Source organism: Aythya marila, assembly GCF_965140915.1.
Source record: "Aythya marila genome assembly, chromosome: 13".
NCBI classification, from domain to species: domain Eukaryota; kingdom Metazoa; phylum Chordata; class Aves; order Anseriformes; family Anatidae; genus Aythya; species Aythya marila.
The window spans coordinates 2826666-2840057 of NC_139054.1; the positions used below are offsets into that span (position 1 = coordinate 2826666).

Genomic DNA, 13392 nt, shown 5'->3' on the forward strand with positions numbered 1-13392 from the left:
TCAGAGTGAGGTTTCTGGTTTCACTCCAAGGAAACAGTTAAATGACCCTGAAATAAAAACAAATTCAAATCCAATAATACCACTCTAATTACTAGAATTAACAAACGCACAAATTATAAAACCAGACAAAGGCCACACATGCAGAAAAGAATGCAATTACTACTGTGCACTTAACACCAGCATTACAGTTATTACAATGTGACAATTAAATATCCACGTGTACACTCAGCACTGGCTATTGCATTCAAAAAGAAAGCGCTGAGGACTTTAAGCTATTCCTTCAGAAGTCAGTTCCTACAAGATGGAAGTTTTACTTTGACTCATATCCCATACGGGTAATTTAATACAATCGGCACTGTCGGTCATCATTTACGTATGTTTTTAGTGAAAAGAAATGCAAAGAGAAGTCAAAATGATTCTTGAAATGCAGAATTCTGAAAATCTTCCAATTGGTTCTAGCAGGACTCCTCCTACGGGTGGGCAAACGTCTGAAAAAGGCATCCTCTAACACAAATCCTCAGCGGCACCACCAAATACGGCAACATCTCTGAGGAAGAGTTTAGCTCAAGGATTTTTAGCTCAAAGGATTTTCTCCCCCAGCATCAAAGATCTGATATAACAAGGGATGCCCACAGCAGGAGCAGCCCGCTATCACACAGTGTCACACACGGGGGACCTGAAAGCCTGCACATGGCCAAGGGTGCTGCTGTCAGAGCCACTCAGCTCACCTGCACTGCGCTGCCCCTCAGTACTGGGGCTGCCAGAGCGAACGGGACTATGCTCTGCCTGGAACAAAAATTATGAAGTCTCCAGAAGAAAACTGTGGCAGGGGGGTTTTACTTTTCCATAGGAATCATGAATGAAGGATGAAATCTTTAGGTAAATTATAGTTCTATCAGAAATACAACACCTTCACTAGCTTGCTTAGTAGCTAGACAGCTTCTCCTACTGTTACTATTCACCCTCTGGTTTCCTCAGTAGTCGGAATACCCAACAAACCCAACATTGGTCATACTTTTATAAAGCTCTGAGTTTCCTTTAATTTGCTACATCATTGCATAGGTACCTTTTTCATGGCAATAAACACCAAAACAATGTCCTAAATCACACCAGATGGGCAATGTTTAGTATTTCACCCTTTTGGTTTGGTGTTTTAGCCATTCATTCTTTGCTGTTCTTCCCTTACACTCAAAACATTCACAGATCTGAACATCCAGGAAAACACCCGGTTCGTTACTAAGGCTACGGCTCCACAGAAGAGGAGTACGCATGCAGAGGGGAACTCTTAATCTTTAGTTATGATTTTAAAATGTATTTTGGTGTAATATTTTGATGTAATATTTTAACTGTCGCTACAGTGTTGTGGTACGTTTCGGTGAGGCGCTGCAGGTGGCCCTCAGGACGCGCTGTAACGGGGCGGGAGCCGCTTCAGAGAGGTCCCGGCCACACCGTGATGCACCCTCACGGTTTATTGGATATCGAGCAACACGCTTTAACGAGAAATACCCCAAAAAAGGACGCCCCTCAGAGCCGCTGGCAGCCCCCAGGCCGGCAGGAGGGCGGCCCCGAGCTCCCCCACACCCTGGGCACCCCCCGCCTGGCCCTGCCCCTGCCCGGCCCCGCCGCGCGGCCCGTACCGGTGCCCACCACCACCACGTCAAACTCCGCCGGCAGGTTGTCCGCCATCTTGGGAGCGGCGCCCTCACGTGCCCCCCGCGGCGGGAAGCGGAGGCCGCCGCCCGGCGGGGGCTTCCGGCTGCGGCGCGCGGGGGCCGCCGGTAGCTGTAGTCCTGGCGGGCTCCGTGACGCGGGGTGTGTGTGTGTGTGTGGCAGCCGGCCCTGGGCGAGCCGTGTCACCTAACAGCCACGTTACGCGTTGGGCTGCTCCCTGGTCGCTGCTGTATTCAGAAACCTTTCCGTTTTCCTCAGCCCATTTTAACAGTTTTCACAAGAAAAATGTTAACTTTTTTTTCTGAGGCATTCGGTGTCGCTTTCCCTCTTCTCCTTGGGAGGAAAGGAAGGGGAGATAGGGGCGAAGGATACAGGAGTATTTTGTGACACAGAATACCAAAAATAAAAAGTCATACTTAAAAAAAAACACACGTAGATGAACAACGTAAGCACGCTGACCTGGCATGGAATAGCTACGTCAGCCCACTCGAAATTTCTAGAAAGTTTTAATTTTGCACTTAATGACTTCCATGCGTTTAAACTAATCTCTTCCTATTATTCACCGTGTATGATTATATTCAAGTCTTAGCACCTTAAATCAATAATAACAATAAACCAGCTAGCAGCCTGTTAACACCTTATTACAAGCTCCTTGTTTGCGTAGGGAAAGAATAGGGAGAAGGGCATGAAGCGGCTAATGGAAACCAGAGCCCCCCGCACGCTGTGGTGCTGCCAGATGTACCCCACAGCATAGGATGGAAAACGTTCCAGCAGTGCATTTCAACAGCACAAGAACAAATATAAATACATAATACACATATGTATTTAAACATCAGAACCACATTACAATGCTAATATATAACAGAGGAAATTAGTTGTTATGGATTCAGATGTGAAAGCAGTAAGTTCAAAACATATATTCCTTGTATTTATGCTTTCAACTGTCCCACACAAATGTTAAAGAAAAAATCCATTTTGCAGCTTCTGTAGTCCAAGTCTGTTAACCGGGCTGCCACGTCTACCTTTCAACCTGTTACAAAAATATTGAGCCCCAGAACTCTTGCAGTGTTGTATCATCCCGACCTCGATGTCTGGAGTAGAAGCACAAAGCATCGCTGTATTGGTTAGTTCAGATAAGACAAATTCTCCTTTCACATCCTTTCCTTACTGAGAAGGAATACTCATGAAAATATAATTTCATTGTGAAAACCTTTTTTTTATTGTTTAGTGTAATTCTAGGACTGCACTAGAACTGAGTTATTTCTCTGTCAATGTCTTACTGTTTCTCAAGCGTTTAAGTATTTATTCCACCACAATGCTGTTGTTTGGTTCTGTGAATTCCTGTTAGCTTCATTCATAAGATGCAATCAGTACGATCCTATTTCATGATGACAATCATTATCCACTGGACCAGAAATTCTTCTTAGTACTATTTATTTGACAGAATGGATTATTCAGGATATTTAACTGCACGGTTTGTCAGCTCACAAAACACAGCAATATTTTCCCGCGCCTTCCATTTTTAATATCAACAAACGTAAAAGTAAAATATGTAAGTATGAATAATTTTTATGAGAATTTCACGGACCTTGAGAAAATGTCTTACCATGTTTTTCTCTTTAGCTATTTAATTGCAATGTCATAGTAACAGAAAGCAGCATACCCAATTCTGCATGGATGAATAAGCACATTCAATAAAGAAGATTTAACAGAGTAAATCAAACACTGGATTAAACATTTTCTGCATAACAGACCACAAAATGGGCATTCATTTTACCAATAGATCCTCTACATTAGAAACAAATAGAAATGCACACCAACATAATTAAACTGCACATCCTGTGGTCTGATTGCAGAATTTCCCTATATTTTATAAAACTAGGCCTCATCAATTAGTCACCAAACGCATTCAAGAATGCACGCTGACCAGACTAAATTTATTTTTTACCCATTTGTATTAAAGGTTTTTCTGTTTTATGAAATAATTCACAATCCTATATTGCAAAGTGATGATCAGTTTAAGATACTACATTTAGTAGTTCTAAATATTTTTCCTGTAAGCAACTTTTCCTGCTTTGCTTTCAAGCAAAATGTCTACCTTATAAAAACCTGGATTTTTGCTTCCTAACTTTTATTTTGGATTTTCACTTACTTATACAGCTACCTTACTAATTTTAAAGTCTGTGTAGTTAGTGTCTAACTTTACAAAAATGCTTTTTTGAAATACAGTAATCTTATCAAAAAAATCATAAACTATGAGTTTTTATTTTTCTAAATAGAAACACTGAAGTCCAAGGCCATAGAAAAAAAAAGCAAGAAGAATCAGTATTAGAACTATGGAGTTTGTAGATATCTCAAAATCTGTTCTCAGATCAAATATTTCCTTCTCTAAACGCAAAAAGCAAATACTTCACACTATGATTATTTATTTATTTTAATTACATAGTGTCTTTATCTTGCAGCGACTTCATGTGTGAAATCTCACTCTTTTATTATTCACTTGGTAAATATAGAATTTAATTCTCCTTGAGTACCAGTTTGAATAAGGCGCAGCAGCAGGATCGGGCCTATTAGCTGCTTGAAACATCTATTGAATAACCTGATTTATCCAACTAAATGGCTCATTAGTTCAGGCAGCAAGAAAATGTTTGTGTGTTGCTGAAGTTATGCATGGTTGTCATATAGAGTTTGCTGTTATGCAACTGTCAGTCACTCAAGCATGCACAAACTAGATTGTTCATTAACTACAGAAACAGCCACTCTACATTCAAGCATGTTTGGGAAAATATATTTGTTTACAAATTTCTTTTAAACTCTGATACACATTTCTTCTTTGTTACCACTATCTGAATTTTAACTTGTCCCTAACACAGCTTGCAATGGTCTGTCTTTGTTCCCAATTATGCCCACAAAACACATTATCTGTGTTTTATTCCTTACATTCTACAATAAGACACTGTTCTGACCGTGCACTGTTCTAATTCACATTATAGATTTCAGACTTCAGACTTGCTAAATGATCTTTTGACTATCAAATCCACAGAAGGACAGATAACTTGCCTTTGCTTTGTCACAATGAACTTCCTTAGGAAGAGATGTGCTATTCATAATTTGGGGAGTTGTACGAGCAAATTGTACTTAATACAAAATACTGTACTCCTTTTTCTTGGAATTATATAAATTATTCAGCTGTGGGTGAACATTCTTGTATGTGTTTAGCAAAGGGAATTATATTGGGAATGTTGTTTGGCATGTCAAAACTTTACTATTTCCTTCTTTTTATTCTGTTTAATTAATCTAGAGAAGTTCTGGTGCGTAAAATAAATGCTGAGAACAACAGTAACAATCTCTTGATTTGTATCAACAGATCCTGCTTAAATCTTACAGATAGTGCAACTGAAAATGTAGATACCTATTTAATGGTTTTATTTTAATCAGAGGTTTTTTAGTGTAATTGAGCCAGCCATCGTACAGTCTGTTTCATTTTGTTGTCTTCATAACGATGGTGCAAGGCTGTCCATACTTCACTGATAGTACAGTGGTGTTAGCACACTGGGCCTGATCTAATCTCCACTGCAGTCATATGAATCCTGTCATTTAACAGAATTGGGATTAAACCCTAAACTGCAAATTCTCATTCATATGTAGATACCAAATTCCCATTGATATGAATTCCTTTGATACAGTAATCTTGGCCTTGGTAGGCCAGTGAACAAAATATGTATATATATATACATATATAAGTGAAACCCAGCTTCTCAAACTAATAAGCACTGAAATTAATTATTAAGTTTCCACTTTGATTACTAAAACAGGAGTAAGTTGTATTTTTTTTCAGAGATGGGAAAGGAGAATTAGATTTGCTCTACTTCTGTAAGCATGCAAAGCAACAAGTCTCTTTTGCCAATTCTTTAATTAACAACATTCTTCAAGAATTCTGTCGGTCTCTCATTGCAGTCAAAACATTCTTGTACAAACTGAGTACAGAGGAGAAAGAAACAGGATCATAGCTTTGATCATTCTGCTTTGTCCAGCACAACTGGCAGAATATGCAAAAAAGGCTCCACTACAGCTTCATTAAGGATTTTTAAGGAGTCCTAAAACTACCAGTATGCAGGATAAATAAGATAGTCTATGCAATGGCTGAAAAGTTCAGTTAATGTTCTTGCCACAGGTTATTCTTTCATGCTTGAAATAGCTGATGAACCTAGGATGGTGACTCACATGCTGCTGTTTTTTTGCTTGTCTCTTAGAGACATGGAGGAAACTTTCTTTAGGAACTGGAGATTCAGTGAACTACTGGTAGTAGAATCAGACTGTATCTTGATTTACATTACCCTAAAAGCATGCTGTTAGTGCATTTATATGCAGTATGTGGTGGAAGTTCAGTTTTTGATTTGGTCAGATTACTTCTCTCAGTGCTTTTTAACAGTGACTAAAATCATTTGGTATGGTATGTGAATTAATATTGCTGTGTTTCTCTTTTAGTGTTTGTGGTGGTCTTTGTTTGTTTGTTTATTTTAATAATTTAGGCATGTTTGTAAAACACCATTTTACCTTCCTAATCTTCATTCTGCATCTTTTCTCTTGATAAAAAAATATGTATTTTGTAGTACTACTAAGATTGACACAGAATGGTGTAAACTATTATTAAAACTGAAATAATCTCAATATACTTAAGCAAAACACTAAATTTTTTTTGTATGTGTCAATGAAAAAATAATCAGGAGTTTGTGACAATGATTTGGGTTTATACAGTGTAATTTGTTAAAGCAATGTATTCCTCTCCAGAAGTTTCCTTACATTCCCTGGTGAAATGTTCTTTGCCATATATAAGAGGTTGTTGAGACTACGTTGACAAGGTGGTGTTTCTGGCAGAAGTTTGCACATCACTTTTTAACCTTTTTATTTCAGACTTTACACTGTATATGGCTTACCAGTTCTTCCTATTCAGATGAATAAAAGAAAATGCTACTTACCATCACAGTGTAAATTGTGATGAACACATTCTGTAAATGTATTCAACATTATTAGAGCTCCCAAGTTAAGACTGGTCAACAAAATGGCAAAATCAGTTTTCCTACGCTGATGTCAAGATAATTGTGAAGTGTGGAATATCCACACTGCATATATAGGACTGTGCAGCAGGCAGTTCCTGCCTAGCATTAGAGAAGAGGCTGATGTAAAAGCCAAAAATGTATTCTGGAAATACTGTGGATTTTTAATTAGGATTAAGCACCATGGCAGTTGAACCACAAAAGATGTAAGGAAACTGTCTAACCACAGCCACGTAAATCATACTGATTTATGTAGGCATGAGTTGCAATTCTGTTTTCCTCACTTAAAACAGATTTCTCAATTGCCAAACGTGAAATAAGCCAAACCCTGTGTATTCTTCATCAAATGTGTAGGCTGTTAGATAGAAAAATTATCAACTTGGAAATGACTCCAGCAAAACTGGAAAAATGTGGTATCTTCGTATGAACAATCCCCTAATAAATTCAGAAATAGGTTTGCTGGAAGATTTTTTTTTCATCTGCAGAAATAATGCAGATACTATAACATATATGTGCTTGAAACCAAAGAAAAAGCAGTACTGAAATTAAACCTAAGAAATTGTAGCTCCTCCACCAACACATGACCACTTTTGCGACTGAAAAATACATGGCTGTCCCCATATGGGAAGATGAGTCACAAGGACTTAAAAGTTTTCACTCAGTTTCCTGCAAGTTTTAAAGATTCTGGGCCTTGATCAAAAATCAGAAAAATTAGTGGTCAGCTTGAGAATGCAGGAGAGAGCTAGGAAGTTACATGGAGGAAACCTGGAGAAAATCTGTGAAATTCTGTAAGGCTTCTTCAGAAACTTCAGCAGGGGCTTAAACCAACAGAGCCTGCCTGCCACTGAGTAAACTTGAGGAGGATCCCTGACAAGTGTAAGGGATTTTTACAAAGTAAGCCATTTTCCTACAAGGACTGTTCTTGACTAATGAAGGATAAATTATAAGAGAAAGCAAACAACAGAAGTTAAATATATTAAAATATACGCAGTTGAACCTTATCCATGCTAGTAAGGAATTAAATTGTAAACTCTTCTAGAATATATGCCTTTTGTATATGTAACAAATTATGTTTTTACAGCTTCTTCTTTATATATTCTAAGTGTTAACTTTGCATTTTTCAATCATTCTTTTAATAACTAATGCCTTCTGTTTCTTTTCATCTGCTGAAAATGACAACAAAATTCAGTATCAATAACATCGTAAATTGGTAAGAATTACTGTAATTATGCAATTATAAAACAGGATGTTACAAATCAGAGTTTGGTGCTTCTTGTCCTAGCAACTCCATTGTTTGTATATTCCAGCTTCTAACATCTTGGTCAATCATGGTATTTCAGAAATAACCAGTAAACAACAGACAAAAAGAAACTGATTGGATATATAGCCCTACAAAGAATATATAAAGTGGTGCAATAAATCAAGAGTAGTAAATGTGTGTGTCTAGTGCTATTCAGTTACTGCCTTGTTTCATTTGCAATATTACTTGAAGCAGTTATTACTGCATAGTAAGAGGTTTTCAGGCTTGTGTTCTCAGGGTTTAGGAAAAATGTGCCTTTTCCAGCACTCTGGAGACTGTAGCTCATTTGAAAAACTAACCTCTTTTCTCAATAAATATCCCTTTTATTTATTAATTTCTTTTATTCATTCCTTTAGGCTTGCTGCCAATTTATGAATACAAACTCTTTAGCCATTAGGGCATACTTTTTACTTCCTTACAGTCAACACAAGTTTTATCATGCAAAGTTCAGCGTCTTACATCTTAGATCTCTTCTAATTGATAAACAAAACAGTTAGAGATTAAATATTTATTGCTTTGAACATGAGATAGGAGTAGTTATCTCACTGTATATATGTTTTTTAAAAGTGTGCACGCAAATAATGAAGAAAACATTAGTGGGTCTGGGAGATAACATGGCATATCACAAAAAAAAAAAAAAGGACAACAAAAAAAACTACAACCCACAGAGTGCAAAGCTCTAGTTCCTCATTTAAGGAGAATAAAAAAAAAAGTACAAGATCTTTGAGTATCCTTTTTAAACAGTATTCTTCTCCAGTCTTGAAAATCAGAAATGGGACATGGCTGAAAAGAAAAAGTCTTGTTTTATACTCTCCTAAGTTCTGAAACTGAAAAGGCTCCCTTAGGAAACTCACCATAAATATTATCATATAATTAAAAGGGTTTAAAGTAGTCCATAAAGCTAAGTGAATTGATGTGTCTCATATGCAGTATTTTTACTTAGACTTCACCAGAGAAACCATAAACAAAAGACTATAAAGGCCTCAGATAAAATGAGTTCTTGCAGGCTTGGATTCTTGTTAAGACACACTTATCACTAAGGACTCAAACATGAAAACGTATCCAAGAGACACCTGTAAGTTAGGAATGAATAACAGAGAGGGACCAATTTGCTAGTAAAGCAAGCTATCAGTTGTATCAGTTAAGTTAAAAAAAAAAAAAAAGAAGATAACAACTATGAAATGATGAAAGCAGATGAATAAAAACGATGAAAATCAGTGTTTGAGGTTGAATTTGCCTCTGTTTAAATGTGTGGGGTCTGTTGGTGTTGCACTTAGTGCTCTGCAGTGAAAGCAGAGATTTGGTTCAGGCTTTACAGCTGCAGTGGTGAAAACTTCTTAGCCTAGCTGAGGGTAGATACAGCCAAGAGGCGCTGCAAGACCCTCCTACTCTATTCACCCCTGAAAGAACATACCTAAAAATAGCTGTCACTTGTAGGAAGGTGATTTGGGGAGAATTTTTGTAGTATTAAAAGGACTGTGACTAAAAAGAAAGCCACCAGCTTCTACAGCCATCAGTCAGTTTTCTTTGTAAGAAAGAGGTGTGATCACCTCTTATTTTTAGTAAGTACATTTACTAAAGCCATACACAGGAAATGCCTCCTTATAAAACATTTCCCCCACAACATTAGAATTAAATGAAGTTTTATAATTTAAAAAATCTGTTTGGGATTTTGAAGCCAGAGAGTAGAAACAGTGGTTCACTGATAAGAAATTTGAAATTAAGTTTTGCTTAGCTTGCCTCTGAGAGCAGATTTTTTTCTTTCAGAAATTTGAAACTGGTGCCAGGGTATGCGCAGTGATGCTTTTGAGAATTCAGAAAGGACAGTTATGATTTAACATCTATTTTTCATTAATCCAAACACAGTATATGCTACTTAAATGCTAGCTTTTTTGTGCAGAAATTAAGACATCCACACTGCACTTATTAAACTTTAATTAAGCTGTATGTGTCTAGGAAAAGAATGTTTATACTGTAAACATTATGTGGGTCACCAATATTAAAGTACTTAATGTTTTTTATTAGATGTTTGCATTTTAATTTGTCTTCAGGTGGTGATGCAACTGAGTATTACGGTACATTTGAAACCTGAATTTCAACACCATGACCACAATAAGCATCTTCTCCAGTTCATGCTCTTATACAGAGAGAGTGATAATGTGTAAAGCTAAAACAACAGGAGCAGTCAAATCCGGTTGTAGTCTGAGTAAAAAATTATAGGTTGGAATGCAACAAATCATAATACATTGTACTAATTAGAAGACTTTTTTTTTTTTCCTTTTTGTTGTCACATCATGTTTTGGGGGGTAAGGTCTAGGCTTGGTGGTTGTCAGTCCTAGTGGATGGTTACATCATAGACCCATTCAAAACAGTAGCAGTTCTTTGATAAGTTAATTTCCGCAATAGCAGAATTGCTAATTGTTCCCCAAATTCTGATTATTCCTAGAAATATAACCATACCTCTCAGAGCAATTTTCTATCACAGACTCTCTAAGGGGAGGGAGACTTTGAGCCATTATACTTGTTTAATTCTGCTGTGCACCGAAAATGACTCAGAAACTCTAAAGCAGAACTAATGGGAACATGATGTTCACTCCCTGTTTTTGTACCTATTTAGCACCTTCTGAGTGGCACTGCCTCCTCTGTTTGATTAAGTAAATAAAAGGAAAGAATAGGTCATATCTCTTCAGATTCTGAAGGTGCTAGATGAATATTAATTCTATACAGTTTATATAGACCCTTATATGGGCCCCTTAAGCCAGAAGAGTCAGATTCCCCCCCCCCCAGAAGAACACTGCAGTTGTAAATGTTGAGGCAGATTATTAGGAAGATTTGCAAGAGTAACTACTTAAAATGGTCACATTCATTTTAAAGAAAAGAAATATAATTGGTATTTGCATAGAAGAAAATGGATGAATTTAAATTTTAGTTGATTATAATTATTGTCATCATAATCATCATCATTATCTTTGTATGTCTAAATGACTGATTCAAAGAAGAATTTTAACACATTTCACATGTCACTGCAATTCTTTTCTGTTTTGTGCTTTAGCGCTTAGGGTTTTTCATTTGCTTTTTTCAGTCTGAACTTTTCATGGAAGCTATTGTAATCTTTTTAAAAGGTGGAAAGATGTTTCAAAAGAAGTCAAATCAAGAAGTATTGCATATGTTCATTTAATTCTTCAATAAAATATAATCAAATTGTACAGAAAAAAAGGGTAAACTGATACTGTGTGATGGCACTTCAAAATGCTCCTAAGAGTTTCTGAACAGTAATGTTCATCCTGAGCGTGGCCTGCTTGACAGGATTTTAAATAGGGTTACTTATGTGCAAATTGGTTAAGTGGTAGGGCATTCAGACAAAGATACCATTCAAAAAATTAGTTACTAAATTGGAACTGCATGTAGATCTTGCATTCCTAGCGATACAGAACGTTACTAATATTTTTTTCCTACTTAAATTATACACTTATTGATAGAGGTGATATTTAATTATGTATTCCATGTTATTGTTACTACTGTGAAAAGCATGTCTTCCACCAGCAAATCTATATTGTGTGAGTTTATCAGTATTGACAATTATGAAGGGTTTGGATCAACAAAATGCGTAGGTGAAGCAGTTTCGTTCTTACTGAGTTTATATCACATCAAATCACAGAGGAGCAATCAAGACTACAAAGACCTTATACTGTGCATAGTAATATAAATAAAAGTTTTGTAATTGCTATTTGCCTGGGTAACTTTGAAATTGCAATGAAAAGAATGCATTTCGCAACAGAGGATCATCACAGCTGATGTGACAGCTACAATTCTTGATGCTTGGCATCTTTCATAAATGAGGACTTGGTTTTCCCATAAGTTAAACTTCAGTGTTAATTCATTTTATTTGGTTCCTTTACTCTCCAAACTTTTAATGGAATCTGTTATCAACATAAAGAGAAAATAATTCTTCTGAACTAAAAATCACTTATCTCCCTACCACAAAGTAAGAGACCAATGATGTGTAGTTGGCTCTGTGTACACACATAAGCTGGAAGCTACTGTTTTACTTTATGCTGTCCTGTAATGAGGCACGAAGTTTAGAGTCGCAGATAACTCTATAATGTCAGGAATTTAAGCTTCCCTTATACAGTTGTTTATGTACTGAGTACATCTTTCTTGGGAGGTCGTAAAAGGCTGTAGCTAAACAATAGAATTGGATGCAACATTAAATAACATACATTAATGTCCATTATGTGTACGAAATGCAGATGGGTTCTGCCCTTTGGTAGTCTGATGGCATTAGGGTACGCTGCACATTGGTGTCCACTAGCGATTTGTACTCTGTGGGTCCCATGTGCCAGGCCAGATTTAAATCTATATCCTACATTTGCATTTTATGAAAAATGTTATTCAAATCCCAAGGTCTATATTAAAATATGCTCTGTAGTCTTTGTGAAAAAATACAAAGAACTGGTCATTTAAAATAATAATAATATATAAAATAATAAGGTGTTTAAAATAATGTTGGGTATAATTTAATCAAATTATAGCACCTTTCTCTAGAAAAATTCTGAAGAAATTTATTTGTTTTACAGTCATCCAGGGTGCAAGATACCCTTAAATCCATGACATGACAACACTTTTTATGAAAAAGTATGACCAAGAGCTATCTCAAAGTGGCAAAAAGGTTTCAGGACCAGGCTCACTCCTTAGGGAGCCTGAAAAATGGATCAGAATACTGAAGGAAAGACTTTTACAAAGTCTGTGGGAAATTAGGAGTTGCTAGTGCTACAGATTACTGGCCTTAATTTTGCTCTTTGCTCTGTACACACTAGACTGTCTTCTACAGAGGTATTTAGGATTTGTGTTCTTCTAAAAAAGAAGCAGAAGGTAGAACATCCTGAACTTTATCAACCACTAACAGTATTCCACATGAGGGTATTCATACATTTGTTAATTTGCATTCTGAATGGAATGTCTCTAACCTTCCTGAGCTTGTGTTTTAGGGATGAAGGGTGAAAATGACATCTACCACCTCAACCAGTTTGGACCAGTTCCATTGATTTTTACTCAAAACTTCGTATCAATTTCACTAAGAACTGGCAACATAAATTGATGCTACTGCATGGCTTTCAGAAGAAATGTAGTATTTATGAACACAGTAAACAGAAATTTTGTGCAATGCAAAATACCCATTGATGCCCATTTCTAGCAACAAGATTTCTATTAGTTTGAGAAGAGAAAAACTTTGAAATGTCTGGTAGCATGTGTGTTAAAAATACACACAAATACAGAAGCAGGCCCAAATTTTTAATACAAAAATGTTACCTATATTATTAAGTATTAAAATATTTATTGTGTCCTTAAGGTTTTAGACATAAC

At 36.6% G+C, this 13392-nt stretch overlaps 1 protein-coding gene across 1 annotated transcript in view; it reads right to left on the reverse strand.

Moving 5' to 3' along the window:
• The window catches only part of CHM (CHM Rab escort protein), a 59759-nt gene extending 58037 nt beyond the window's left edge, over nt 1–1722 (reverse strand). Inside the window, exon 1 of the mRNA XM_082770530.1 lies at nt 1638–1722. Within this exon, the coding sequence (XP_082626656.1) occupies nt 1638–1686 (49 nt within the window). The 5' untranslated portion in view covers nt 1687–1722. The remainder of the gene's footprint in view (nt 1–1637) is intronic.
• Between the last annotated feature and the right edge of the window lie 11670 nt (nt 1723–13392).